This window comes from Hippoglossus stenolepis, chromosome 12 (assembly GCF_022539355.2).
Source record: "Hippoglossus stenolepis isolate QCI-W04-F060 chromosome 12, HSTE1.2, whole genome shotgun sequence".
Lineage (NCBI taxonomy): Eukaryota > Metazoa > Chordata > Actinopteri > Pleuronectiformes > Pleuronectidae > Hippoglossus > Hippoglossus stenolepis.
In genome coordinates, this window is record NC_061494.1 from 16,048,705 (window position 1) to 16,076,167 (window position 27,463).

The following is a 27,463-nucleotide window of genomic DNA, read 5'->3' on the forward strand; positions in this document are numbered from 1 at the left end:
CTTTCGTGTCGTCAAAGTGTGACTGGTTTCGTTTTGGTCGTCTTATGTTTATAGGAAACAGATTTTCTTTACCAGTCAAAGTTGTGATTGTTGTGGTTTTTACCAACTGTTCCATGAAAGAAGTTGTGCTCAGGCTGTGCTAAATGTGTGTCCTATCCTCCTTTTGGTCGAGCTTTGGTCAAGCAGGAAAGTATTTGTTTTCCACAAGGACTGCAGCTGCTAAAGTGAAGCAACATCAATTTATTGGTTGATTGATATATATTCAAAACAAATTTAGCAAAGATTCCTAAAATGTTATCAAACCCTTATGACAAATTGAGACTTTATTTTACAACGCCTTTATTTTTTTCAAATAAAGGACTTTATTCATTTTTTCAATTTTATAATTTCATTACAAATCAAGTATGTCGAATTAGCATCACAGTTTCTATTAGCTTTAAACTGTATCAGAGTCATCTTTAAAACTTGATATTTCTCAAGCAAGTTCTGACGCGTCACCACTACAGTCTCATTACCTTGCACCCTTGTAGAAATACATATTGTTTTGTCATAGCATTCTATTGTAATTACCGGTGACACTTTGACAGTTTCCTGTGCAAATCCCTCATGCAAGTGCAGCCCTGCACAGACTCCATGTTTGGTTGGGGCAGAGGAAGCTGGGCGGTGTGTGTTTCTATGGGTGGAGCTCACAGTCAGGAAATGTGTGTGTAACAGAAAAGTTGTGTAGCGTTTCCCTCGCTGTTCGCACGAGTTTGATGCTGATGAAGCTGCTTCTACACCCGAAGTTCATCATCATGAACTCAACATAGAGAACAGGTAAGCTTAACAAACTTTTTAAAACACTTTACATCTCATAGATTTACTTCTGCTGACTTGTACCCGGATGAGGAGCGAGTCCAAGCAGCTAAACGTGCAAATATGTCGCCTGAAAGGATGTGATGCTGCTGCTGGTCACGTGTTCTCATGTTCAGGGACAGTTTAGATTGTTTTCCTGCTTTTTAAGCTTCGCACCTCATCGTCATGTAGAGAAGAGTTTGTCAGACTGAAGTGACTCATGCGTCTGGAATATAGTTTGTTTACTACCACGTTTCTGTGATGAGTGCTGGTCACTATGTGGCTCAGATGAGTCCATCACCACACACACACACACTCTGCTCATTTATTCCGTTACACCCAGTGACTGTGAGCGTGATGGAGCAGTCTACACCCATTTACTTTACAGTTATATCAGAATACTTCGAGGCCTTCAAACTCCCTTTACTCTGTCATTTTAGTGGAAACACAGACACTTGACAGCCGGAGTTACTCTGAACAATCAGATGTTTGTACACATTATATTTAGATTATAAAATAGGACTGCAACTAATGATGATTTTCCGTTTCCAAGTATCATATCTAGAGCCAGAAAATTTGGATTTTTGAGCGATAAAGCTGATTCTGATATCAGGGGTAGAAAAGGTCCAATAACAGAGATACATATGTTGTTATCAAACCCTTATGATAACTTGGGGCTTGATAGTTTATGACCATAAACTTTATTATAAATAACTATAAAAAAAAACAACCAAATACCAAAGAACTTGAATTAAGAAAATAAGCATAAATATATATCTTTTCTGCAATAAAAAAAAAAAAAGGTAATGGTCAACATTTCATATTGATCAGCCTGTGGGGGGCCTGTCTTAGTGGAGGGTGAGGTCTTTTGATTAAAAGGCAGAAACACCCGATGATGCTAAGGTACATAACTAATGATATGTCCTTAACATCCGCCGGTGGTCGGCAACATCTGCGGGTGATCCTTGTTTTATTCAAGCAGCTGTCCTAAAACCCACACATACTCACACTGTTGTCATGTATGACTAACAAAGCATCAAATGATCACATTGAGATAAAATCTGATCAATAATCAAAGAAGTTTCTCATTGTGGATTCAGTTAACATCATCGGCAAGTTGTCATAATCGTCCAATTTCGGCTGTAGCAGTAAAACCTGTGACGTGATTGCTTTGCTTTTATTACTATTAAACTAATTTGACTGAAATCTGTTTGAGGAACTTGAGTTGCCACGGATTCAGGCTGAGATTATGTTGGACGTTCTTCATGTTCAGTAACAAAACAGATCTTTAATGATTTTAAAACGAGCCACAGCACAGGCCCATCGTCTGGTCTGATGTTTGTTTGGATGGACGGAGCCATGTGACTGTTGGAAAGCATCCCAGTGAGAAAGTCATGGGAAGTTCCCCCCAGGCCCCGGGGCCTCACATACTGACGGCCCAGTACTGCTCTGCTGATCATTTTAAAGCTCAGCTCAGACACATCATCATCTCACAATATTACATTATCCTCTTATTTGCCTGAGGAACTCCCATTTTAAGTACATGATTCCATACTGTTATGTTAAACTTTGTTAGGTCATTCACTCAGCCCTCGCCAGAGCATCTTACAAGCACTTTCAATTCTACTAAAAGAAGAACAAGAGCGTGAGCACTAACCTTATGTAATTTCCTCTTCTGTAACGACACAGGAAAGAAGATAATAATGTCACTGTGAGTGCTTTCCACATTGTTTTGGTGAGAAGATGAGTTTCTTAGTGAACAAACTTTATCTAGATGTTTTCCTGTAAGGAAGGTTCATATATGAATCTTAACAGGGACAATGTAACTACACTAAAGGGCGATGCTCCTCTAAAGAGCTCATCTTCCTTCCTCCCATGTTCCACAGTCTGACGCTGAACGAGTGCGTCACTCAGCCCCCCGCCTCTATATTTAGAGAACCAGTCTGTGCTTCCCCCTGATGGGTGGAGTACCTTACAAAATTAGCTGCACCATGATTTACATATGTTTTATTCAGCACACCAAAGCTCATTATCCTCTTAAATCCACTTGTCTTTTGACTGAAACCCCTGTTTGTTTATGTTTTAGGATCTAGAGCTGCAGCTGCACGGACGTCTGCAGGGTGCCTGAATATGCACGTTTGAAACTAGCTGAAAATGCAGGGGGCCATTGCACGAGTGTGCGTGGTGGTAGCCGCCGCCATATTGAACCACCCGTTGCTCTTCCCTCATGAGAACACTACGCTCCCGGAGCAGGACAAGGAGTTGATGGCTCGCATGCAGGAGCACGAGCAGAGGCTGGAAATGGAGCAGGCCAGGCTGGAGAGAGAGCTCTCACAGCAGGAATCCCAGCAGGAGGAGACCAGCGTAGAGGGAGGCTATAGTTGGTACTTCTGGAGCACCGTGTCATTCATCATCTTCTTCACTATTGAGATGTGCAGGGGGGATCTTGCTGACATGGAAATCCGTCCGTCTGAGGATGAGGACATATTTTCAGAGAGTGGAGCCATCACCCCCAGGACAATGGTGCTGGATAAAGATATCCTGAGAAACTTCTGTGACAAATGCACCTACAGTTCAGCCCATGAAAACTGGAGGGTGAGGGAGTTTGTCGAGGGTTTTGCCGACGATTTACTGGAATCGCTCAGGAGTGTGTGCGACAGAGAGGCAGACATGGAAGTCTGGGACTTTGTTGGGATTGGGAGCATGTTCGAGTCTTGGAAGGTGTGCAAGCCTCTAACCTGCGACCTAATAGTGCCTTTCTCGCCACCAGACCCATACTCCTTCCAGTTCAATCTGTGGTGCAGCCCCAGCAGTGACATGCCTCCAGACATGCAGGGCTGTGGCAAGATAAAGGTGAGCAGGTTTGGCGAGGGCGAGGATGGCTGCCTCTGTGGCTCCGCTAACCTCGGAGAGGACATGCTCTGCCTGCTGCACGGCAAGAACGAAGCCATCAAGGTGCACCGCACTCCTGATGAGCTGCTGTGCTCCAGGAACACGCCTTTCTTAGCCAAAGATCAGGTCATGAAGTGGTTTCAGATCTCTGTCACCAAAGCCTGGGGACGCATCTCTCACAAATATGACTTCGAGGTCACTTTTCGCAACTTGGACGCCGCTGGTGCTCTGAAGATCCGATTTCGTTCAGGGAAGGTCATCGTCCTGAACATCATACCTGTGGTACAGTTTGGGGATTCGGATGCTTATTTTGTCTCCCACTTTCCGTCAGATTGCGACAGTTCTCCCGACCCACTCTGGCCCCTCTCTTTCGCTGTGTACGAGAGGAACTTGCTGAAACTTTTCACCAAACGCCTTCCAAAAAATTCCTGTCACTTACACTGTCTTCAGATCGTCACGTTCCTGCACAGAAAGCAGACGGGCCTCACGGGGAAGAGCGCCCTCACGAACTACCACTTGAAGACCGCCCTGTTGCACTTGTTGCTGAGTAAGAGGCCCTCTGCGTGGGGCATGGTTAGCGTGGAGCACAGGCTTCGGGACGTTATCGGACTCTTGCAGAGGAGCCTGCAGGAGAAGAGACTTCACCACGTTCTCATCGGGAACCGTAGAGTGCCGGCAGACGTCCAGCTTCCTGAGGTTATTCAAAAAGCGCAGCCCATCAATCTGTTTAGGTCTTTGGTGCTGCAGACGGAGCTGTACGCTGCAACAGTCAGACATTTTCAGGAGATGTTGAGAAATGCACCTGCGCTCATACAAGAATACACTCCTCAGTTATCAAACGGAGGTGTACACCACAAACTCGAGGACAGTTTGTGAGCTTTGGTCACGTTCGGAGACTGAATTATTTCTAAGCGGGTCTTTAAATATCACTCTGTGTAACCAAAGGTGATCTTTCGAATAGAAGGTGAACACACAACAATTATTTGAAGTTGTGGCTGAGCTGCTTTAATTGCACTTGACATTAACCAGTGTATTGAGAATACAGCACAAAACTAAAACATATACAGTATATATATGCAGTGGGTTGTGCTGCATATAAAACAGTCTAATATACTGTAATCTTTTAAAAGATAATTCAGTAGGACTGTTGTTAAACCTAAAAATTATAATTTTTACAAGTATACCCACAAGAGGTTTGAGGTGTGAATCTTTCTCTGCCAGAAGACGAGAAACGTCTGGACTCTGTTGATGCTCCCACAAACTTTAAATTACATCCTAGGTAGGTTCCTACCTCGGGTGGAGGTCAAATTAAATGAAGTTTGTGGAAGCATCAAATGGTGTGTGGACATATCTTCTCTTCTGGTTTTCATCACTTCAGTCCTACACCTAGTGTTTATCAAGTTGTGGGCCTGCTTTTGTATACTCTCCGTATTTCTTTCTCTGCCTCTTTTAAAAAAAAAAAAAAAATCAGAAAAAAAGTCATTCTCGAGGAAAAATCCTTTTGGAAACGTAACAGTTTTAACAGAAATACCTCAAATATTGTGCCGAGCTAAATGGAATTAATTTACCAAATATTACAGCAGCATTTTTAAATCTTAAGGCAGCTAATAATATTTGCTTTTGCTTAATGTAAAGAAAAACTTGATTTGCCTGTTCCACTATGTCAATGTCAAAGCGTGATGGAGCCTGGGTTTATTAAAAGGGAACACGCATGTCAGGAACACGCATGTCGGGAAAACATGTTTTTTGTTTATTGTAACACAAACTCATTCATTTCATTGATCAATTTATTAGGAAAAAAAGTGCCACATAGTGAGATTGGTCATTGAAAACATCTGGAGTCATACAATGACTGCACCTCATTCCCATTATAGTGATTTGATTTTTTAAAACAGAACAAATTTATCCCTGAAAACTCACCATGTTTCTGATCACAAAGTCACACATGACTCCACAATAATAAACATGAATGTAAATGGACGGTTTAATGGTTCTGGTCAGTGCTTTTTTTTTTTTAAAGGCCATAGTCGTAGTTGGGGTTCCCCTCCATGTAAGTCTTGTAGAAGCCCTTGTAGGTGTCCACACTGTGCCTGGTGGCTCGGACAGCTGCGTCCTCCGACATGCACTCCGTCCACTTCTTCAGCTCAGGTGCGTCATCAAGGCAGCTAAAAGACAAAGGGAATCAAACCATTCACTTAATTAAAGAACCACAACACGTGAACTTAACTCACACTTGATGAAACATGTCAGGAAGTAAAGATGACAAAGAAGACTTGACTTTCATGTCTCACTTTTCTACATTCCCCTCTGTGTGTACTTTTGCTCCACTCACAAGTGTCTTTAAATGCTTTTATAAATAAAATGTATTTATTTTACTCGTCCTCAGATGTTTTTACTTACTGCTGTAATTGAAAGATCTCCAGCCTCTCAAAGAATGGCCACATCATGTAGTCGATCATTGTGACGGAGTCGCCGCCAAAGAACTTGGTCTTCCTCTCAACCAGGTCCTGAAGAATAAGCATTCTATTAATCAGCAACACTATAAGGGTGTAGTCATTAAAGAAGGATACTTCTCCCTTAACTCATCATGTTTGAACACTCATTAAGAAATGCATTGGTATTTCAGTTGACCTCACACTCAGGACAACACAAGCCCAGTGAATACATAGTGAAACAAGAGCAACCTACCTTATTAAATTTGGTAAACTTCTCTTTCAGTTCAGCTTCCAGTCCCGAGACATCCTCGCCATTATTCCTCCCTGCTGGGATCTTGAACAAGAAGGGTATAACCTGTAGGGAGCAGTGGCATTAAAAGGATTATTAGCTGATGGAAACTATAGATCTGTTCCCCCCCCCGAAAAGAGGTAGATGCAGGGTTGTTTTTTTAATAATACCTTGGAAAAATGCTCCAGCATCATCTTCTGCTGAGCTTTACCTAAAGGAGAGGAGGGAAGCAGCTTCTTCTCGGGGTAAACTTCATCCAGGTAATCACAGGTGATCGGAGACTCGTATATCACCTCACCAGCAGGTGTCTCCAGTGTTGGGACCAGGCCCAGAGGATTCTTCTCAAGGAACCAGTCAGGTTTATCTTTCAGGTTGATGTTGATGGTCTCATGTCTAAAACACACAAAAAAGGTCAGAGATCAGGAACTTAATGTTTCTGTAGTAATTCTGTACTCTGTAAAAATAATAGAATGTTTCTTTACTTGATTCCTTTGGCATTCAGCACTAATTTAGTTCTCTGGGCAAACGGGCAGAATCTCATGTTGAAAAGCCGGATGCTTCCTTTAGGGACTGGACCGGGTGCAGCGCTTCCTGAAAGGCAAGAACAAATTATAATAATTTCAATAAATTACAAACTAGGGGAATATTTTCACTTTATGTTTAAAGTAACCCTTAAGTGTTTCCATTTTATGAGTTTTGTTCTAAATCTTTACACAATGTCAGACACAAATCTTGTACTGTATAATCTGCAGCTATCAGTTTCAATTAAATTCAAGTTTCTCTTTAGATTAATATTCTACATATCAAATTGATGATTTACAAAGTATGAAACATTTCACTTATACACCAACCAGCTGCATTATTAAGATGATGTATTCATGACAGTCCATAAATAACAACAACCCTATAATATACTATAAGAAAGGTATATTAAAAGTACATTTTCCTGACGATACTACTGTGAACTTTAAACTTAAGCATCTCAGTGGCTTACTTCTTCCACCAAAATGAAACAGTTAGACTAAACTATATAATGTCTGTCTTTTACAATCACACAGGAGAGATCGAGTTATTTATATAAAATGAGCGATGTGTAGTTTCTGTAAAGATCCACAGTGAGTCACTGTAAACTCCTTTACTCAGTCTGTGATACAACACAACCAGTACATCAAGTACTACTACATTTACTCAAGTTTAAATAGTAGTTACTTCAAAATAATACTTGAAAATATAACCAAAGAGTGACTTAGAGTGATTTATGATGGGTGAAAGTAAAATATAGTTAAACACATGAATATATCAGGACAGGTCGAACTGATTGCTCAGTTTAGCGGGTAGCAGGCTTCAGAGGACTCCTTAGTTCACCGGCTAACAGCTGTTCGTCTTACCTTTAGCAAAACACTTCTCAGTGGACATGTTTGAGCTCCAGGGGGTGGTGGGTGTCAGTGAGGGGAAGGTCTCGGTCTTTGTGCGGACGGATACAGTCTGTGAACGGAGGAGACAGCAGCGATTTAGCTCCTTGTGGCTAATATTTCATTTTGTTATCTACTTCCGGTATGGGCAGGTCCGCAAAATCCGCCACTCAGCATGACAGCGCAGTATCCTGGTTGCCAGGGTTACGCAGCTTGTTTGTCTGCTAGTTGAGCTGGTGACAAGAAGCTGTAGTTTTACTATTGTGTTAAAATGGTCGCCATTGGAAGTTTAGAAGTCAGGTAGGTAACATGTAAAATACAATACTGTTTATTTTTACTTACAAACAATGTGAGTACAACATGTTTTTAGTGTTTCCACAGCAGTTAGCCACCTAGCTTACATTTGTTTTGTGCTGCTCCCTTCAGGTGGATTCAAGGATTCACAAACAGCACCGTCCACTTTGTGGACAATGACACTGTGTGTTACACATGTGGGAATCACATCTGTTTCCTCAACCTTGAGACTAAATCAAAAAGTTTGCTCCAGGGCCCCGGCAGAGGCATCGGTGCATTCACAGCCAGAGGCACCAGTGGGATTTTTGCCTTTTCTGAGCAAAGGTTGTCCCCATCTATATTTGTGCACGTGTTCCCTGAGCTTCACATGAAGAATGAACTTAAAGGTAAGATGCACTTTTACTCACAGGTGATCAGGTAAACTGTTCATTAAAGCACATGTGTCTCAATTGTCCAATGATAGCTGAAATCACTCAGGACCACAATCACCAATATGTTTAATATATATTCCTACACAATACTATTTTAATAATAAAAAACAAATGTTCAGGATGTGATTTCTCTGAACTTGAGAGATTATCACTGCAGTCATGCACATCACCACAGAAGAGTTGCAAATATCACAGCACTTAGAGTGTTCATGTGCCTAAAATGTTATCAAACACTAGAATAGAGACTCAAAACAGGACCTTGTTGATTATATTGGATTGATTCTGAGGGGATTGATCTGCTCACTCATATCAGAAGCTAAATCTGTGCAGTTGCCATAATATTTACAAGTGGCAGATGTTTTTTTTTTACGGTAATTTTTCCCCATATGAATTGAATCATTCTTTTTTGCTTGCATGCATCATACATATATTTATTTCCACTGAATTTTGATTCTTTCTCTAGGAACGGCACAACTGGACTACACATCTCTGGCATTAAGTGATGGTGGCCCTTATTTGGGCTGTTGTTCCTCTCTTCCAGACCACACCATTACAGTGTGGTGAGCCACTGAAACCAGTCCACTACCCATTGTCTGTGCCACATCTTTTTTTAGTTATGTTTATTCACATGGAGTTGATCTGTTACTTTAATCATGACTGTGTGATTCAGGAACTGGGAAACTGCAGAGCCAATCTGCACACAACCACAAGCCGGGAAAGATGTAATTTCTCTGGTGTTCAACCCAATGAATTGGCTTCAGCTTTGTGCTTTGGGCACTGCATCCATCACCGTGTGGAATATTGAGAAGAGTGCCAGCCTCCATGTACTAAAACCATGGTAAAGCAAACATTGCAGTTTATATTGTATGTGGTTAAAATCCAAATTGATATATGGATATTTCTGTATATTTAATGAAAAACTGATAACATGCTGCGACTAGATAACACTGTGTGAAGCAGTACTACATGCATATGTCATATTTGTTGTGCTACAGTGTGGTACAGCTTCCTGCAACTGATGGATCCTTGGCTGAGAGATCAAACTGTCAAACTTATACTGTCAAACCTCCCCACTTTGGCCAAAAGATTCCTCCATCAACCATCTCAAGGCTCGAGGGCAACAAGGCAGAAAACATTGTGGTACAGTATTATCCCAGTGTCCCTTAAATACCAGTACTGGCTACAAAATACACTTTCACCAATGAGTATGTTTGTTTTGGTGTTGCAGTTGGGAAAAAAAGGTTTTCTCTCTGGCACATGAATAAAGACAAACTGTTACCAACACCACATGTGTGTTTATGCAGACAAAACTCACCTCTGGAGCCAGACTGACTCCTACTGCCATCTGCTGGACAGCCACATCAGATCTCTTTGTGGGCTGTGCTGAGGGATATCTGTTCCTTGTTAACCCAGAGAACCTCTCTGTCTCTGTTCTCTTCAACCCCACAAGTAAGCAAACACACAAAGTGGGAATCTCAGACTTATTCTTGGTAAATATAAAAAAATGTCACTGGGAGTATTTCTACTTTCCCATGTAAGTATTACCTAATTTCATTTGGCAACAGAAAAGTCTTTTGACATCTGATCTGTGTTGTCAGCTCCGGATGTTGCCCCGGAACTCGCTGATCTCAGACAGAGCAGCTTTCAAGATTTAACCCTTAACAAGAATGGGGTGGTCGCTGTAGGGAAGGTACGAGTCTGTGCATATACAATATACAATAAGTTCAAGCAAATTTATTTCTGTGCCCAACCAGTGATATGATTTGCAAGTTCAGGCATCAGAAATTCACAGTTCATCCTTTTATAAAAGTATTTTTGAAATGCTTATGTTCCACAGGACGGTGTGGTGCAATGTATGCAAATCAAAGGGACTCAGATTGACATCACACAAACATGGCAGATAGAAGAAACTGCCACAGCCGCAATCTACTCCCCTAACTATGAAACATTACTTCTATCTTCTAATACAGTAAGTACTCAGATAAACTGTAGTGTTAACACATTTCAATAGTTACTTAAGACAAAATATATATTAAAAAACTAAATTGAGGATTGTTATTCTTCAGGGGCAGATCTACGTGTTGAATTCGATCCGGTCAGACAAGTTTGTGAAGGTCCTGGACGTCCTCAGCGGAAACTTTGTGGCAGCAGCTTGGTCGCACGCCAAGAACCTTTGTGTGGTAAAACATTTGTGTTCTTGTGATCTATAGTCTTGTGATGACACATATAATTATGGTGAGTGAGTCAGCGGTGATGATTGTGTTTTCACTGCTTGTCGCAGTCAGTGAGGGATTCTGGAGAGCTGCAGCTGTGGACCGTAGATGGCGTGTGCCTCGGTTCCCTTACTCTTCAAGCTGAGGTCAGGGTCACAACGTATGAACATTCACAAGTACACATCATGTGAAAAAGACTTGTAAAAGACATATACAGATGTAAACCTTTGATCTGTGTTTGTTCAGGTGACAAGTGTGGCCTGCTGTCCTATTGCACAATACGCAGCTGTAGGAACAACGTCAGGAAACATCCTCTTTGTTGACCTGAACAGGGAGCAGGAGCCTCGCCTGGTGCACCAGGTTCAGCTCTACCACTCTCCCGTGGATCACCTAGTGTAAGTATCTTCCATCCCTGTGACCACAGAGGTTCAGTTTAAGACTGTCCTTGTGTAAAAGGATCTTATCATACATCTATAAAGTAGAGGCAGGAGTTACCTCGACCCAGAGAAGATAACAGTTTTGGTCAGGAAAGCAAATGAAAATGTCACACCCAGTGGTTACAGGCTTTCTTTTTGTGTGCAAATATACTGTGTGTGTGTGTGGGTGTGTGTGCACTTCAACAGTTTCGATCAGGAGGGGCACTACCTTCTAACTGGAGCTTCAGATTCACATATCTATGTAATAGATGCAAAGCCATCAAAGAAGTTTTCAATCATAGGATACACAGGTAGAAGGTCTTTTTCAACACTTCTTAATTGATTAGACGTGTTACTGCTCTGCAATACATAACAACACACTGTACATGTAAATAATAAAGGCAATTTCAGCTCAGAATTGATATGAAATGACTGACCTATTACTGTAATACTTTACCTTGACAGGAACCATGTCTTTTTAGATATTGAAAGAGAGCAGCTCAATTTCATCTGCATCTGTTTCATATTTGTTTTCTTTTCTAGTTGTTCCTGGTCCCATTTTGTCACTTTCCACTCAGTGCGTCAGGGATGGTGAACAGGTGAAAGTTCTTGCACTGTGCACTCGACAGGAAGGAAACAATCATGACAGTAGTCTGCTCACACTTCTCTCCCTGCCTGCAAAAGACCTTACAGGTACCCCGCTGATTTTCTAGACCTATTCACTACTTTTACTACTGTTACATTTGCACTGGTTGAGTGCCTGATAATTGAGAACAGATGAGGGCCTGTGACTCTCATTCCTAGTTTGTTGGGGATGGAAGAGGCAAGACCCCTCATCTTGCCTTTTTGACACATCCCTCATATGTAACGCATTATTCACTTGGTCACGTGTTGACACAGTTAAATGAATTCGGACAGATGTAAGAGAGGCCCACTGCAGACCTGGGTGATGTCGAAACACTGTACAAAGGAGAGGAATTTATTTTGCAGCCAGCAGCTGATGAATCATCTGCTGTAGGTGAGAGGAGGTTTACAAGGGGATTAATGGTATTAAACCAATTTCCAGGAATGTGTTGGCTAGTGGAAATTGTAATAGTGTATTAATGGCCTGTGGCTACTTTTATATCAGAGTTACGTAAGTTAAATAAATCTGTGAGCTCACTGGACATCCACTGGCCCTCTGTTGTTTTAAGGCTGTAAATCTCATCATTTCTTCCAAGGAGATGCTTTGACAGAGTCCTGCTTCCAAAGAAGCAGCCATATTCAGAGGGATAACTAATTAATTGTACTTCAACAGGACATTTTTATCTAAATGTTTAGAAGAGTTGTCATAAATGCTGTTGAAAAGAAAGCACAATGACTCAGGAGCTTACCAAAACACACCCTTTGTTTATACAGCAGCTGAAGTTGAACAAGAGAGACCATGAGAGCGAGAAGTCTCAAGAGGAAAGTGCAAAGATGAAAGTCTAGGCCGTAGATTCTAGGGCGTGGCAGCAGTTGAGTGTGCCACACAGTTTACAAAACTGAAAAACATGACTACTGTGTTATAAAGTGCTATTCGCATGTTAGATACAGAAAAGACACTTTCACTTATTTTATATTCACTTCACTTATTATATTGGCTTGTTTTTACATTTCTGGTGCTTCTCTCTTGACCTGCAGGCCCTGACTGTGTAGACCGACATGGTTGTCTGTCTCCTCACGTCCTCAAAGTGTCCACTTATGAAGTGACTCATCCACTTGAGTCCTGTGTCCTGGGAGTCAGCGAGATCTTTGCTTACTGCCACAGGAAGAAAACTCTTCAGCGGTTTCAGTTCCCCCAGGTTCGCTGGCGCTTAATACACCAGTAACTGATGAGCTCTGTCATCATTCCGCTAAAATATCTTTGGCACATTTACAGCAAAATATCGTTGATGAGAGTTAGAGTGGATAGCAAACACAATTTTAAATGATGACTTGCACACAATGAATTTCAGCTTCTTCCCTCCGGATGGAGGTTTAAAGTCCCGAGGTGCAGAACAAAGCGATATAAAAATAGCTGTTTTGCAGCAGCCATCACACAGATGAACCAGTAACATGCCACAGATGCAGCAGAAGCATTGTTTATTTATATATTTATACTGAGCTTTTCTTGTCATGTTTATTCTATTTGGTTGTTAGGTCTAGGTTTTTTTTCCTGATATTTATTAAGTATTTTAAGTCCTGATTAGTGGAGCCCGGAGCTCTTTATGTTTTTCTTATTCTATTTTAGTATTTATAATGTTTTATTGTTACATTATATCATGTCCCGTCTGTGCTGTCTGTAAAATGGATGCCTCTTACTTAGAATGCAAACCAAATCTACCTACTGGTACAAATGAAGTAGCCCTGAAAATTATTAAATACATTTTTCAAATATATAGTATCCTAAATTAGGTTATGTGTTCCTAATCTGTTAAGACTACAAATACGAATCTATTAATCCCTGATTCTTTTTCTCAGGACACACATGGTCCCTCCAGTCCACAGGTGCTACAACCAGAGCTGGAGGTGAAGGGTCATCCGCTGGGCCCCGCCTCTCTCGCTCTGTCTCCTCATCAGTTATGGCTGGCGTCTGTAGGTCAAGACGGCCTTCTGTGTATTAGAGAAACTGCTTCCATGGTAGGAGCTTATTATTGTAAACAGTTAAATCATATTTCCACTGTCTGTGGTGTGTATTATTACGATGCGGTTGCTGCACCTACAGGATCGATACATGGAGCTCCAGTGTCATCCATGTCGTCTCGCTGGAGTCCGGAGTGTGACCTTCTCTGCAGACGGCCTGACACTCCTCACCGCTGGCTGCAAAGACGGCTCTCTCGTGTGCACCAATGTCAGGTAAAGCAGCGAGCGGTCCTGTCGTGCTTGCATAACACTGTGAACAGCAGAGGGAACTGTTGCTCACAGTAGTGGTCACTCTCCCTCAATTTGATGTTGTTTACATTAAACACAACTTTTCCTCTCACACCGACGGCCGTGCCGATGGTAAATAAATACAGCTGAACTGGATATTCCAGCGGGATTATGATCAGAATCTGCAGGAAAACAAAGGTCCAATAAATTTCAGAGAACAACCCGTCCACTGAATCCCATCCCACTAACATTCCACATCTGCTTGCTCCTGCATGCTTTTGTTTTGAAGTAAAAAAAAATCCTTTTTTCTCTTTCATCCATGTTTTTACTTCTAATGTTGGTTTACTTTACTGTACGTCTTAACCATAAGCTGCTTAAACTGTTGATAGTATGGGAAGTCTGGTGTTTTCTTTTCTTAATGCCAAACAAATCTCACCATTGAAAAAAACCAATCATCCAAAAAGTCTGATATAGCTCGTGACTCTGTGTCACACTGTCCATTGTTGTCTAAAACTGTTAAAAACACATCAGTGAGTCACATCGTTTCACTGGGAGACATTTCCTCTATTATAAACAACAGAAGCACAGAACTTCATTTTGAGTCAATGCTTTATCATCCTGGTGTTGCCCCCAGCAAATGCTTTGTTTATTCCTGTTTGAGTAATGTCTGTGACCATGCACAGCTGCTTTAGGAACCAATATATCCTTATTTTTAAATTACACAATATAGTTGTGACCTCCTGTTTAAAGATTTATGTCTTTAGTGGGAACAAATGGTCTGAGTGTCACAGGGAAGTCAGAAATTATAAAGACGGACTAACACACAGTTGGTTTTCTTGAGATATGTGGATGATAATTAAAATGTTTAGAATATTCCCAACAGCATCCTTTTAATAATATTCTTCTTTTGCTCTAAGCTTTTTTCTACACTTTGATTTATTCATAGTTATATTACAGTTTTCCCAGAAAATATGTTATGCATCTCACACTAAAAACTGATTTATTTGATATTTTCCAGAGCTTTGTCTTATTTTAGATCTCAAGATCTGAAAATATTTTCACCACAACACAGAAGGAAACAAGTAATTATATAACTAACTTAATTTTCATTTGAAATAGCACATCATGTGTTTACAACATGACATGAATGGATTTCTGGATCAACTGGTAATCATTAGAGCTCCATAACAAATATCTGCTCTCTCATCAATGATTATCTTGTGTTTTTCTAAGCAGGATTAAAGCTGGGGAAGCTGGGGTGAAGAAATCTGCTCAGTATAGCCAGGCCACGGCTCGTTTCTTAAAGAATATATTCAACACAGAGAACCCTGTCCTTGTTGACTTGCCTGCATGGAGACAGGAATCCTGTCTGGGCTCTGAAAAACCAAAGGAGAGTGAGGTAAACAATAATCAATCCTGCTATAATCCGGTTTGTTTTGGTTGTAAAGTTGTTCTACATAACACCAAACTAACTGCTTTGCTTCTGTGGCTACAAAACAAACAGCACACTACAACTGCAGAGAACACACTCGGTGTTACAGGTACACCTATCCAAGTCCAATGCAGTCTAAAACAATAAATCCCACTTTCAATTTTCAATATTGTAATTATATTGAGTGGTTATTGTAAAATGAATTGTTCTTATTGCTATAAATATAAAGGAAAAACAATTAGAAATACTTGTCAGTTCAATCACCACCACACTACATACTGCAATCTCCTAAATGATCACGAAAACTTCTCATTTAACAAAGCTATTGTATTACAGACTTGATGATTGACAACTTGCTATATTGTTACATGTGTTAAAAGTGGGACACATCCCAGTGGATTTGAAGAATATAATGATGAATGTGAAACAGTTTGTTTCTCAGCTGTTTCAGCTTTTAACGAAGGCCACATACGTAGCTGAACAAGATCAACACTTTAATTAGTGTTAACGCAAATATATTGCCACCATTTGTTTTTTATGTGTGTGTTTTATGTGTTTACATTGTGTAGGTCAGCAGTGGAGCAGAGACCGTGGATGTGTCGGAGCAGGATGAGAGTTCTAACGTCCTCCTGTCTGCTCCACCTTCACACCCCACCTGGCTGGAAGGCAGACGACAGGCGGTCAGTGACTAACATGCTGTAATATTTGTGGTGGTGTGCTCTGTGGGTAATGTTCACTATGTTTAGATGCGTCTCTCCTGCGTCTCGGGCGGAGGATTGTGAAAGTCCCCATTGCACCTGTGTTCAAAATGCAGCTGTGTTGCCTTTGGCAGGCAACAGCTTGATTTATCGTCTCCTGCAATGTGAGAAAATCAACCAATTAGTAGTCAAGTCCTATAAAGCAGATAAGCTTTGTAAAAAATAAATGTTTGGCACTTTGTCACCTGACAAAGCTTCTTGATAACAATGAATTGATATCGAAGGTGTGGCGGTCTTTGAGTTGTGGGTTTCACGCCTCCTCTGCAACCACACGTGGGATAAAGGCAGAGGCACCTTCCAGCCTGATTTTTATTTGACACCATACTTTCTAATCTGACTCACAGGTTCATGTTGAGTGATGAAGTGTTGGATGGCGTATCATTACATTTTTATGGTGTAAATTTGAACATTATTATTACTGTTTGTTTGTGAGTCATTGGTTGGTGCACTTGCTGTAACCTGAGAAGATGTTGAATCTGAGGTTCACATAAGGCCATTTTAACCCTTTAAAACACAAGCCATGCAAAACCCTTCTAATGCACAACATGGGTCAAAAATTACCCGTATTCATCTCCTGTCTTATTTCATGCATGGCTGGGTGTTTCTTTGCTATATTATTTTATAGCTTATTCTTAATTCTTTGTTTAGGAGAAGGATCCTGTCGTGTGTCTTGGAATCCAGCTCCGCTAAAAGAAGAAGGCTCCTTTGATGACAAGGAAGATGATTCTCCTATATCATCAAAGGAGCCTTCTTCATTTAGGAGAGCTGGATTTCAAGAAACACCCAAAACTCCAGCTTGATCCTGCGGAACAAAGTCAGAGATTTCAGACTCAGAATCAAGACCAAGAATTGCCTCCTCATTTTCCTCATCCTGTTCTTCATACAGCATCTTTATGAACATGTCAGCCGTAAGTCTGAAATGATTGCGACCAGCCATACTAACACTCTGGATAAAGAAAATCAAAAGCATATCAATCCGTTTTTTTCGACCCATGTTGTGTATCAAAGGGTTAACACTAACTGGTTTGTTGCTTTAGTGTAGTTCAGCTAAGATCTCTCACTGTTTTTCACACTGTTTATATTGAACAGGTGATGGAAGAAGAAAATGAGAAATATTCTGAGAAAAAAGAAAACCTGAGGAAAACCATGAGGGAGTTACGCGGCGCTGTAAGTGACAGAACAACATCCCACGGTGCATGTTAGCACAAATACTGTATAATTAAATTCTTAATAATTAAGTGCTTTTCTGTTCAGTAATAGTAATCCCTGTAATTACATATAGCTGCTGAGTACACACAGCTTCAAATATCTTAAAGCCAAAACACTCTGAAGGTGGAATAGGAAGTGCTGGTAATAGATACTTTAATAAATATACTCCTTCATTTAAAAAAATATGTATAGGAACAAATACATGAAGCCACGCTAATCTAGTGGGATCTCAAATGATCAAAAAGAACATTTGACCTACCCTACTTACCAAACCCTTTAATTACCTCCGCCAAGGAGTTTATCTTTTCATCGTTGCTGTTGTTTATCTGTTTGTCTGTCTGTTAGCAAGATTACTTAAAACCTACAGAACAGATTTTATTGAAAGGAGGGTTTTGGCCAAAGAAAGAGCCCATTAACTTTTGGGGGCGGATTCGATCAAGGGGGCGGATCGAGGAACCCTTTCTTTAACATTGCGCTTTAGGGAGTTTTTCATCATTAATAATGCAGAGACCTTGATAAAAATCTATCAGACATGCTAAGAGGACTAATATCTATGAGTATGTGGAGTTTGGTGCAGCTTGATTGAATTCAAAGGGACTGTTGGACCTTGGCGGAGGTGTGTGCTCTATTGAGTGGCATTGTAGTTTCTAGTTTTATTGGTTTCGAGCACATAATCACACAGTGTGTCCCTCGTAAAAAAAACTACATACAAACAAGTTACATTTGTAGTTCTATTTTTAGCAGTGTAGTTAAGGTAAATTGAAGGTAGGCGTAGAACTACAAAACAAGTTTCTATTGCAACTGTCAGATCCAGGAGATGCTGTGTGAAAATGAGACCCTCCCAGCTAACGAGCGTCTGGCACAAAAAGAGTTTAACCTGGATCTTGAGGATCAGAGACATCAAGCGGCCGTGGTGGAGCAGGAGGTTACGAGGGTAAAACACACACACTTTACTCACATTAATCCAGGTAATCTTTAACTTCTCTGCGTGGTGAAGATGGTGGTGAATCTTATTGCAATCACGTCGTAGGTGAGAAAAGAAATAGAGTGGGAGATTTTGGAGAAATGCTACCTCCGTGATGTCCTGAAGAAAGAGTGTTGGGATTCAGTGAAGGTCAAGGGACGGGCCATTAAGGTAAGATCAGGATCAGTTATATCCAACTTAACATCATGTACATCATGATCTGTATATATATATAACTATTTCTAAATACCTTCTGGTTGTCCACCACAGGCGTTTCACTCTGAACGTGAGGTGAAGAATTATCCTCTGAAGGAGCGAACTGAGAAAGAGGTGAAGGAACTTCGCAAGGTTGAGAACATCAGGAAGATTGAAATGGCTGCCTGCACTGTAAGCAAAGCTCTCAAGGCCTGAACAGTCTGTGGTTTCAATTCTGATTAACGCTGCAAAGAGAAGCACATGTGATGAGTTACAGAGGATTAGATTTTATGTGAATCTTAATTTGAAGCAGAACGCAGCGTGCATAGTCACAGCATAAACATTTTGTTAAAGTTGCGAACAATGCAACCTCTTCAGTGAGCTGGTTCTTTACGCTATGGAAGTACATTTTCTGTGCAAACTCTGCTCAAAAGGAGTTAAGTGATAGAAAATAATTGGATGCTTTAAATCACCGTCCTTCCTTTGACCTTTCGCTGTTGTGACTTTTTAAAATGCTTGAACACATGCCAGTCCACCACTGCTGAAGTGTCTCTAGATTTACGACTGTGTGGCCAACAGCGAGTGTTTTGGTTGTTCTCCTCACTGCAATATTCCTAGGATAAAGTTTATAATCTTGAAACCACTTATTCAATCCTCAACATTTATCTCAACCCTCTCATATGAAGTTGTCTGTTTCTGCTCCTCTTAAAGAAAAGTTCCAATACATCCATCTTGAAGGAGGAAGAGCAGGGAGAGGAAGACAACACAGCTGAGAAAGCTGCTGTTTCAGGAAGTTTCTCCACTCAGTTTGGATATTCAAACCCTCACATCTACGATCAGTTCAGCCTGAATACCACAGAACAGAGGATCAACCAGATTGTTCTGCTACAGGTGGGAACCTCTTCCAAAAACTGTTGAATCATAAGACCAGTGGGATTATCAAGCTTTTGTATAATGCAATGCTTTTCCAAAACACACACAAAAGCGAAAAGGAGAAATAAAGAAAGTCTGTTCAGTCATAATATAATCATGATTATATAAATACTAATTTCTTTTTAATTTCACTCAACCCTAAATGCAGGATGTGATTTATGGCATCAAGATGGCTTTCAACACTGAGTTTGAGGGCTTGCACAGGCAGAAGGTGCAGGAGCTGAACCGTGTGAGGGAAAGGAACAAACTCATCAGTGCGATCCTGCTGGAGCTGGACATCCAGCAGCAGCTGTGGGAGCCCAGCCTGACTGTCAGCGAGTGGCCAGAGAGGCTGCTCACTGTGGACGACACTGAGGTAACTGACCCCCCACGAAAACATCTAAACAGTTGACAAAGTTCAACAAACACATGTTGCAATATTTGTTTACTCTGATGTGAGATAGTAAGTGTTTAGCATCGTAGGAGATGATTTTTCACAGTTTACCAGAGTGATTAGAATCTTTGTCCCACTCCAGATAAAATCAGAAAAGTGCCTCACCCCAGAGCAGAGGAAGGAGGAGGAAAGGAAGAAGCTGGAAGAGCAAAGACGTTTAGCTTCCAAGGTATGCTGCCCCGATAAATGTGTTTTTGTTTTTCACCTCCTGTTTGTCGTTATTTACAAATTCTTCAGATACTTCTATATATGATTACTGCATCTAACAATATTCTTATCAGCAGTAAGAGTACATTTACGAGTACTTTGTCTTAAAGAAATTAAATTATGATTATTAGACGATTCACAGTAAGTTGTTGAGTTCTTTCCTATTGATACATATTTTTCCCGTCTATTGCAGGAGGATGATTGCAGAGATCGGGCTCTTGATAACATGATGGATGGAGCACTTGAAGTGAAGAAAGAGGACATCTTGAGAATGGTGTGTTCAAATATTTTTGATCCCAGACGTATTATTGCATACAAAATAATATAAAATATGGCAGACACACTGATGAAATATTATCGACTAACTTGTTTTATCAATCAATGGAGAATCAATCGGAAATTCACAATTTTAAACACATGGACTTGCAGATAACCTTTGCTACTGTGTCGTCGGTTTAAATGTTAATGCAACCCTGAAAGGTTAAGTCCAGTTTTAATAAATTAGTGGCCATAAATCTATCTGCAAAAATAGATGAATGCCCAAATGAAAATTGATTCGTCAATTAATCAATTTGTTTGTTTACAGAAAACAAACACATTTTTTGATAAGCGATTAATCGCTATAGTCATTGTTACGTTTTCTGGGTCAATTGTGAAGATTTGATTATTTATTTTGTCATATGTGATAGTAAACTGAATAATTTTTAGCTTTTGGCTGTTATGGAATAAACAAGTGACAAAAACAGTTTGAATGTCTGGGAGAGAAAGACAAAGAAGAGCAGTGGAAAACCCCCCCTTTCCTCCTGCAGTCATTTCCTATGCTCTTCACGTAATCCTACATCTCATTGCAGCTGAAATAAGCTAATTACTACTCGCACAAAAAGTGTGAATCGTCTCTTTTTTTTCCTGAATTCTTCTCTAGGCATTGTCACTTGAATTAGACAAATCAACTTGAAGGGCACATAGTTTCTTTTGATTTTACTCCACAGGAAGTACCTCCGCCTGAGCTTGTTTTGACCAAACCTGAAATTCAGTGGACTGAGGAGGAGAAAAAAGTCTACAAACAGTATGAAAAGAAAACCAAAGATCTGAGTGAGAGGAAAGAGAAATACAGAAAGGTATCACAGCAAATGCATTCACAGCTTTCTTTTGTTCACTTCTGATCAGTGATAAATATAAATCAGCTGTTGATGCTGTAATTGCAGTTAATGGAAACTGAAATGAAAAGACTTCAGGCAGCCACCAGGGACGCAACCAAGAAGTTTGATGAAACTTTGACAAAGCAGTTTGAGAAGAAAATAAAATTCGAAATGGCTGTTTATCAGGTGAACACACACACACACAAACGCACACACATGCAGACTGGTCATCAGTGTTTGTTGATTATTTTTTCTTAGGTTAAAGGGCCCTGTTCTCATCATGGTTTCCTCCTTGAGATTATGCTATATGATACCCTCTATATGTGACATCTTTAAAACATCCTGTTTAATGTTTTTTCTTAATGATTTCTATAGGGAAAGCTTCAGATCGCCCAGCTTGTCTGTGCAGTACTCCTAGAAGAGGAGATGAGAAATCGAGAGCTGGAGCTCATGCTCAAACTTGAAAAACTGCTGGCGCACAAGGTCAGAAAGCTCTTTCACAGTAGCGATGCAGGAATGTATGACTGCCAGCTTCAGAGTCTGTTATTTGTGAGATACCAGAGTGAAGCTCTGTGGTCTTCTTCCAAACTCCAGTGTAATATCTTCCCCATAGCTCAGGCATGCTTTGCAAGAGCTAACCTGTCCTCATTAACCTCAATCTCTTAACCTGTCTCAGGTTTCAGTACTGCCAGCCACCGTTTCCCGAACACGCTACTCTCATCTTATTGACATGCTTTTCTCCTGACAGGAAGAGCTTGAGGAGGAGGTGAAGTTACGTGAAGAAGATGTAGAATTGTTTCACGAGACCTATGACACCGTCGTAGCTGAGGACAAAGTAAGCCAGCGGCTAAAGCACTGAGAGCATTTTGGCCTTAAATGTCTGTGCACATAATGTTATAATGTAAACCATGTCTCCCAAGATTCTCGATAAAGAATTCAGGAAGGAGTTCTGTGATGTACCTGCACAAATTGTTGATCATTTGTATAAGCTCTTCAAACGCAGACCCAGGTTTGTGATTATTTTTTACTGTGCTGACACTGTTTCATATGTCGAAATCCAGCACACAGAGCTGCACTGTTCTCAAACTATTTCATGCTTCAGGGTTCAAAAGTTGAGGACTCAGACCGACAACAACCCCAACCCGTTCAGAGATCAGCGTCTGTGCGGCTCTCAGGCTCCCGATGCGCTTGGCAAAATGCTGAAGGCCATGGAAGAGCTGGATGCTCCGGAAAATAAACCTGAGGGCTTGAACCCATCAATCTGGGAGAGATTCTGTCTTGTCCGCAGAACAAAAACAGAGAGCGAGCAAAAGGTAAAATAAGGACACAGACAGGTTAGAGACTGGAAATATTGTGCAACACAGATTCAGAGGCATTTCACACTACAAATATGCATTATGCATAATATATTGTTTTCAAAGTGAACCGCCACTGTGATGTTTGGTACAGCCCGGCTGTTCAACAGATTTAGGGAAACTGTACCAAACAATTGTATGTATTTTTATTCACTGGTCGAAACATCTTCCGCAGGTAAAAGTAAAAGCTTTGGCTCTTGCTGAGATGCAGGCGTTCTTACAGAAGAGGAGAGATGAGAATGAGGCTGCTGAACAGGAAATTAAAAATCTCTCAGACGAACGTGAAAGGTATGATGATGATGTTGTTGTTCAGATTAAAAGCAGTTGTGATTGGAAAAAAAATCGTTTTCATTTGTCAGTTAAAAGTAGATGCCATTAGTCTTTATATATTTTTCTTTGAATGAACGATCCATCTGAGTTTTTTGTTGTCCTGTTTATGATCTTGTAGTCTTTATAAGGAGAAGAACCATGCCCAGATCAACATCATGGTCCAGGTCGTCCTCAAACAGGGTCACGTGTCCACTGCAGATGTGACAGCTGAGGACTCTGACTTCATACTCCTCCACAGGAGTGTGGTGGAGGAGCTCAACAAAACCATCAGGGTCTGCATTTACTACTAAACCAGGATGTACTGTATATTATTATGATTGATATGACAAAAATACACAGGTTAAATTACTAATCAATAATTATCTGTTTAATGAAAGGTGCCAGAATGAGCTAAATTTAAGTGGTGGTCTAATACATTGCTTGTGAAAATATCTGTGTGTCTAATGGGGATAATCTATGTGATCAGATGCTTGGAGAGCAGAAGATTGCCTCCATGGTTGAGTGTAAAGACTTCCGTAAAGGCACCATGCAGCTGGAGTGGGAGCACAAGATGATAAGGGCGCAGATAGAGGACCTCAACACCAAGGCGAGGGACATTCAGACGCTGCGTCTCTCTGAGGAGCAACGGGATGTGAGTGTAACCAGGATCCTAAAACATCCTCTTACTGCCTTTTGTAGTTCCTCTCAATCAAATACTGGCTTTTCCTCAAGACGGAAACAAACACCAGTCAGTTCCAATAATGCTACTGAGTAGTAAAAAAGATTTGACCCTGTACATTATTTTATACATTCATATGTCAAGTCATGAAAACGTGACGCATCTGCTTGAAATGGGAATTAAAACCTCTGCGTGTGAGGTGAAGTATCATGAATGTTTGCCAAACCTCAGTTGGTGATATCAAGGCAGATATTTTGGTTTTGGCAGCACAAGATGTTTTGCAAGCCGAAAATTGTTACCATCCCCGAGTTCAGATGGTGGATCTTTTGTTATCTGACACACACCCTATTCATACAAGCACCACGCCCTACCTTTTTTTTGTCTTTTAAAACTTAGAACCCAATAGAGACGTGTTTAAAAATACAAACAGGACATTCCTTGCTTTCTTTATCCTCTTAAAACTTAAGGCATGTTTATCCAATTATAAAAAATTCTAGGAAAACAGGAAAGCTGGTCTACTTCACCTTACTGAGAATGTAGATCTAAGGAGCGAGGAGGCAGTTAAATGAAATACACAGCAGAGAAGTGGACGGGAAAATATTTTGCTCCTGGTTGCAGCCGTTTAACCAAGTAATACGCATGAAAAAACACTTCTTGATTTAGACATATTCAAGAACTGACTGTGTTGGTGGATAATAATGAAGAAATACATTAAAAAAACAAATGAGTCATCCATCCTCTTATTTTGGGCAAATCCATGGGCATGGCACACACAATATGTTTCCAGGCCTGCATGCCAGCTTCCTCTGGGAAGGGTTCAGGTAGTGTCTGCTGTGTTGGGCACGCAGCTTCCTGTCATTGTTCAGGCCCCTGAAACTTTGAATATAAACATATCCTGAATGATCCTGCACATTTTTTAGATTTGTCTCTTGTGGGATATTTTTTTGAAAAAGAGTTAAGAGTAGCCTGCGGCTCCTTTGTGCTCTTTTCAATTTGAGTTTCATAAATGTCAGTTATTCTTTTTTCTTTCAGTATCTCAACGAGACAGATCGAGAAGGTCTCGTGTCCAAGCAAGTTTCCACCCTGGCGAAAACAATCGATTTCCAGGAAATGGTAACAGAAGAAAGTTAACGACGTGATCTCTTCAATCACCTCTTTTTTGTGCTCTCTAAGTTAAAATTCCTATTTACTCTTTTCCCAGACTCATCAACACAATGTGCAGAAACGCATGAAAGAGATTGAGCATCTCAACAAGCAGGCAGCGAAGAAAGCACAGAGGAACAAAATCTTAGAGCAGCAGCACCCTGGAATGCGGGTGATTGTGGCGGAGAGGAGACACATCCATGATTCAGCAGGTTATAAAACAGTAATTTCACATCTAATTAAGCACGTAGCAAAAGGAGTTTTTAGACCGTCCCCTGACTATTGACTGGCTTGTTTGGTGTTTAGATTCTGAGGAGAATCTGGCAGCCACAACAGAGGACAGCTTCCGGGTGATCGCTCAGCAGAAGAAATTGAAGGATTTCACCAGAGCCCAGATGGAAGATCTGGTTTTTCTTGAGTCAGAACTTGAGCGTCTGAGGATGAGGAGCTTTCCTTCACTGGATCAACTGAAACACAACTGAGCAAAACCTTCTCTTTCACACATAACTGAGGGTTTTATTCACACTTCTCTTCACAAGTAAACTGAAAACATGAAAATCTACAACTCAACTTGTGAATACAATTGTAGCAGCAACGAACAAAGCAATAAATTAACAAAGCATATTTGAAATGTGATCCTTCAGCTGGAGTGTTTTTGTACACGGATGATATAAATATTTTCTTGTGCGTGTGCTTCAGAAGAAATGATTAGAAAGTGAAGTCCTCCGATGTGCGGTCAAAGTGCAGAATGCCGTCCTCCAGACCAAAGAGGTCAATAAGCTGAGACAGGCTGCCCTTCTGTCCCTCGATCAGGACGTCCGGCTGGAGCTTACAGAGAGCATCCTGAGCACAACTTCGCCACTTGTCGATCAAGGTCTGGAGCTGCGTTAAATCATTCTAGGAAGAGAGACAAACAAATGAAATCACTGTTTTGGTCTAGTTAACATAATAAATGCCCTTGTGTTCATGCTTGGAGGAGCCCAGGCTGTTACCTTGCTTCGGTACATTTTAACCAGCTTGAGTCTGCGCAGGGTCTCCATCTTGTCTTTAACCTCCTTCCTGAGTTGGTCTCGTTGCTGCGCTAAGTCTTTAGAAGGAGCATGCCCTGGTTCGGGAATGGGTCCAGAAAACCTTTCACTCCCTGATCTCGTGTCCGTTCTGTTTACATCAACATTGCGCACGGTGATGAGTGGAGGATTATTAACGGTCTTCTGGGAATCTGCTGAAACTTGTCGGCCGCCCTCCTCCGAGTCATCATCAACACAAAGTCGTTTGGCCACGGAGGAGGGCGAGGTGAAGGAGCGCCTCGATCTCTTCAGCCTCTCCCTCAGAGAGGAACTCAGCTTTTGATGAGGCTGGAGGGATAATGAGTGAATGAAAGAGCAGATGATGCATTACCAGATGATAATGATCTATGTGATGTTTTCTACCATCACACACAAAGGGTGCCTACTTTCATGTTTCATAAAAGGGTGGCACAGTGGTGTAGTGGTTGGCAATATCGCCCTAACAGCGAGCAGGTTTCCGGTTGGAATCCCTGACTGCTCTGGGCCTTTTTGCGTTGAGGGGCAGAGCCAAACCAGATTGTGGACTTGGAAATTTCCACAAGTGTTTGTGTGAGTTTTCGCTTCCCACAGTCCAACGTCATAGGAGTGTGGTTAATTACTGAATGGTTGTTTGTCCCAGTATGTCGGCCCTGTTGTACGCTAGCGACCTGTCCTGGTTGTACCCTACGTCTTGCCCAATGTCAGCTGGGATTGGCTCCAGCTGACAGCTTAGTTATGGCAAATATGGGCATCAGTTGATATTTATGTCAGTGCTAAATGATTATATATTAATAATGATCAGTATAATAATCAATTAATTAAGTTTCCTGGACCTATGATAACTGAACAGGCCTAAAACAAACACAGGGCTGGAGTTCAGGGGACATGAGCCTCTGACTGTATAAACTTAACTTGACTTTTTAAATCCTTCTGAGGCCTTTGGAGGAAACTGAGATCAGCGGCTTTAAGGTTGTTTTTTACAGTTACAGTCCAGGTACATGAGACACTTCACTCACCTTCTCCTGTTTGTCTTCACCGGGACTTGACTCCACTGAATCACACGGTGACAGATACACTGATTTCACTTTAGCTGCTGCTTTCGGTGTGATCTCCATCGGGGGAATCGATCGTCTCATTCAGATTACAGCAACAGCACCGTGACGGTAACCGAGTAAACTGAGTGTTATCAAAGCACGTGAGTCACAAAACTCCTCAACAAACACCTGCAAACAAACTAAACTACCAGAACTAATGAACGCAGTCGCTTCCATCCGGGAGAAACCATCCGATTTATCTCAAAACAGAAAATACAAAACTGTGTCAGCGATGCGAGACTTTTCTGTTTTTCCGTATTTTTACCTCCAAAGTCAACGATTGGACAGAATTCAATGACGCGCCACCGAAGAGGATCATGGGAGCTGTAGTTGTTGAAGCTAAATAGGTTACAGCAAAAACTACATGTTTTCAATAAATCACTCTCACCAGACTCCAGGAAGATTTTACTTCCTGTTTTGATGAAGCTACACAAAAAAATACATTATTAAAATAGAACAAAACAATTTTTCTGAACTTAT

General features: G+C 41.0%; 4 protein-coding genes across 4 annotated transcripts; 2 read left to right on the forward strand and 2 right to left on the reverse strand.

The window, feature by feature from the left end:
* The first annotated feature begins 664 nt into the window (after positions 1 to 664).
* LOC118119097 (inositol 1,4,5-trisphosphate receptor interacting protein) lies at positions 665 to 6,101 on the forward strand. Its single transcript, XM_035172787.2, has 2 exons — positions 665 to 816; positions 2,921 to 6,101. Exon 2 carries the CDS (start codon positions 2,989 to 2,991, stop codon positions 4,600 to 4,602), a length of 1,614 nt encoding a protein of 537 aa, XP_035028678.2. The 5' UTR covers positions 665 to 816; positions 2,921 to 2,988; the 3' UTR covers positions 4,603 to 6,101.
* Positions 5,500 to 8,009, reverse strand: LOC118119098 (glutathione S-transferase omega-1). Its single transcript, XM_035172789.2, has 6 exons — positions 7,839 to 8,009; positions 6,933 to 7,041; positions 6,621 to 6,843; positions 6,415 to 6,516; positions 6,127 to 6,233; positions 5,500 to 5,891 (listed from the first exon to the last, which is right to left on the reverse strand). The coding sequence occupies exons 1-6, from the start codon at positions 7,864 to 7,866 to the stop codon at positions 5,741 to 5,743; spliced, it is 720 nt and encodes a 239-aa protein (XP_035028680.1). The 5' UTR covers positions 7,867 to 8,009; the 3' UTR covers positions 5,500 to 5,740.
* On the forward strand, positions 7,932 to 25,460 carry cfap43 (cilia and flagella associated protein 43). The gene is made up of 38 exons (XM_035172786.2): positions 7,932 to 8,162; positions 8,289 to 8,542; positions 9,051 to 9,147; positions 9,258 to 9,425; positions 9,583 to 9,727; positions 9,892 to 10,036; positions 10,186 to 10,277; positions 10,425 to 10,556; positions 10,654 to 10,767; positions 10,869 to 10,946; positions 11,047 to 11,195; positions 11,424 to 11,527; positions 11,760 to 11,909; positions 12,879 to 13,039; positions 13,698 to 13,856; positions 13,942 to 14,072; positions 15,324 to 15,486; positions 16,089 to 16,199; positions 17,367 to 17,444; positions 18,295 to 18,420; positions 18,517 to 18,621; positions 18,721 to 18,837; positions 19,357 to 19,536; positions 19,727 to 19,933; positions 20,094 to 20,180; positions 20,412 to 20,492; positions 21,208 to 21,336; positions 21,424 to 21,543; positions 21,733 to 21,840; positions 22,106 to 22,192; positions 22,278 to 22,366; positions 22,460 to 22,670; positions 22,888 to 23,000; positions 23,161 to 23,314; positions 23,509 to 23,673; positions 24,733 to 24,813; positions 24,902 to 25,055; positions 25,150 to 25,460. The coding sequence occupies exons 1-38, from the start codon at positions 8,134 to 8,136 to the stop codon at positions 25,323 to 25,325; spliced, it is 4,950 nt and encodes a 1,649-aa protein (XP_035028677.2). The 5' UTR covers positions 7,932 to 8,133; the 3' UTR covers positions 25,326 to 25,460.
* On the reverse strand, positions 25,337 to 27,291 carry sfr1 (SWI5-dependent homologous recombination repair protein 1). The gene is made up of 3 exons (XM_035172790.2): positions 26,906 to 27,291; positions 25,836 to 26,198; positions 25,337 to 25,740 (listed from the first exon to the last, which is right to left on the reverse strand). Exons 1-3 carry the CDS (start codon positions 27,023 to 27,025, stop codon positions 25,552 to 25,554), a joined length of 672 nt encoding a protein of 223 aa, XP_035028681.1. The 5' UTR covers positions 27,026 to 27,291; the 3' UTR covers positions 25,337 to 25,551.
* Positions 27,292 to 27,463: the final 172 nt, after the last annotated feature.

Bases quoted from the DNA above. Each gene is read 5' to 3' on its own strand.
- LOC118119097 (XM_035172787.2), top strand. From the start codon at position 2,989: ATGCAGGGGGCCATTGCACGAGTGTGCGTGGTGGTAGCCGCCGCCATA.
- LOC118119098 (XM_035172789.2), bottom strand. From the start codon at position 7,866: ATGTCCACTGAGAAGTGTTTTGCTAAAG. The intron at 6,844-6,932 runs GTAAAGAAACAT...TGTGTGTTTTAG, and splicing joins CTGAATGCCAAAGGAATCAA to ACATGAGACCATCAACATCA. The intron at 6,234-6,414 runs GTAGGTTGCTCT...CTTATTCTTCAG, and splicing joins AGTTTACCAAATTTAATAAG to GACCTGGTTGAGAGGAAGAC.
- cfap43 (XM_035172786.2), top strand. From the start codon at position 8,134: ATGGTCGCCATTGGAAGTTTAGAAGTCAG. The intron at 9,148-9,257 runs GTGAGCCACTGA...TGTGTGATTCAG, and splicing joins GACCACACCATTACAGTGTG to GAACTGGGAAACTGCAGAGC. The intron at 23,001-23,160 runs GTATGATGATGA...ATGATCTTGTAG, and splicing joins CTCTCAGACGAACGTGAAAG to TCTTTATAAGGAGAAGAACC.
- sfr1 (XM_035172790.2), bottom strand. From the start codon at position 27,025: ATGAGACGATCGATTCCCCCGATGGAGATCACACCGAAAGCAGCAGCT. The intron at 26,199-26,905 runs GTGAGTGAAGTG...TTATCCCTCCAG, and splicing joins GTGAAGACAAACAGGAGAAG to CCTCATCAAAAGCTGAGTTC. The intron at 25,741-25,835 runs GTAACAGCCTGG...CTCTCTTCCTAG, and splicing joins TTAAAATGTACCGAAGCAAG to AATGATTTAACGCAGCTCCA.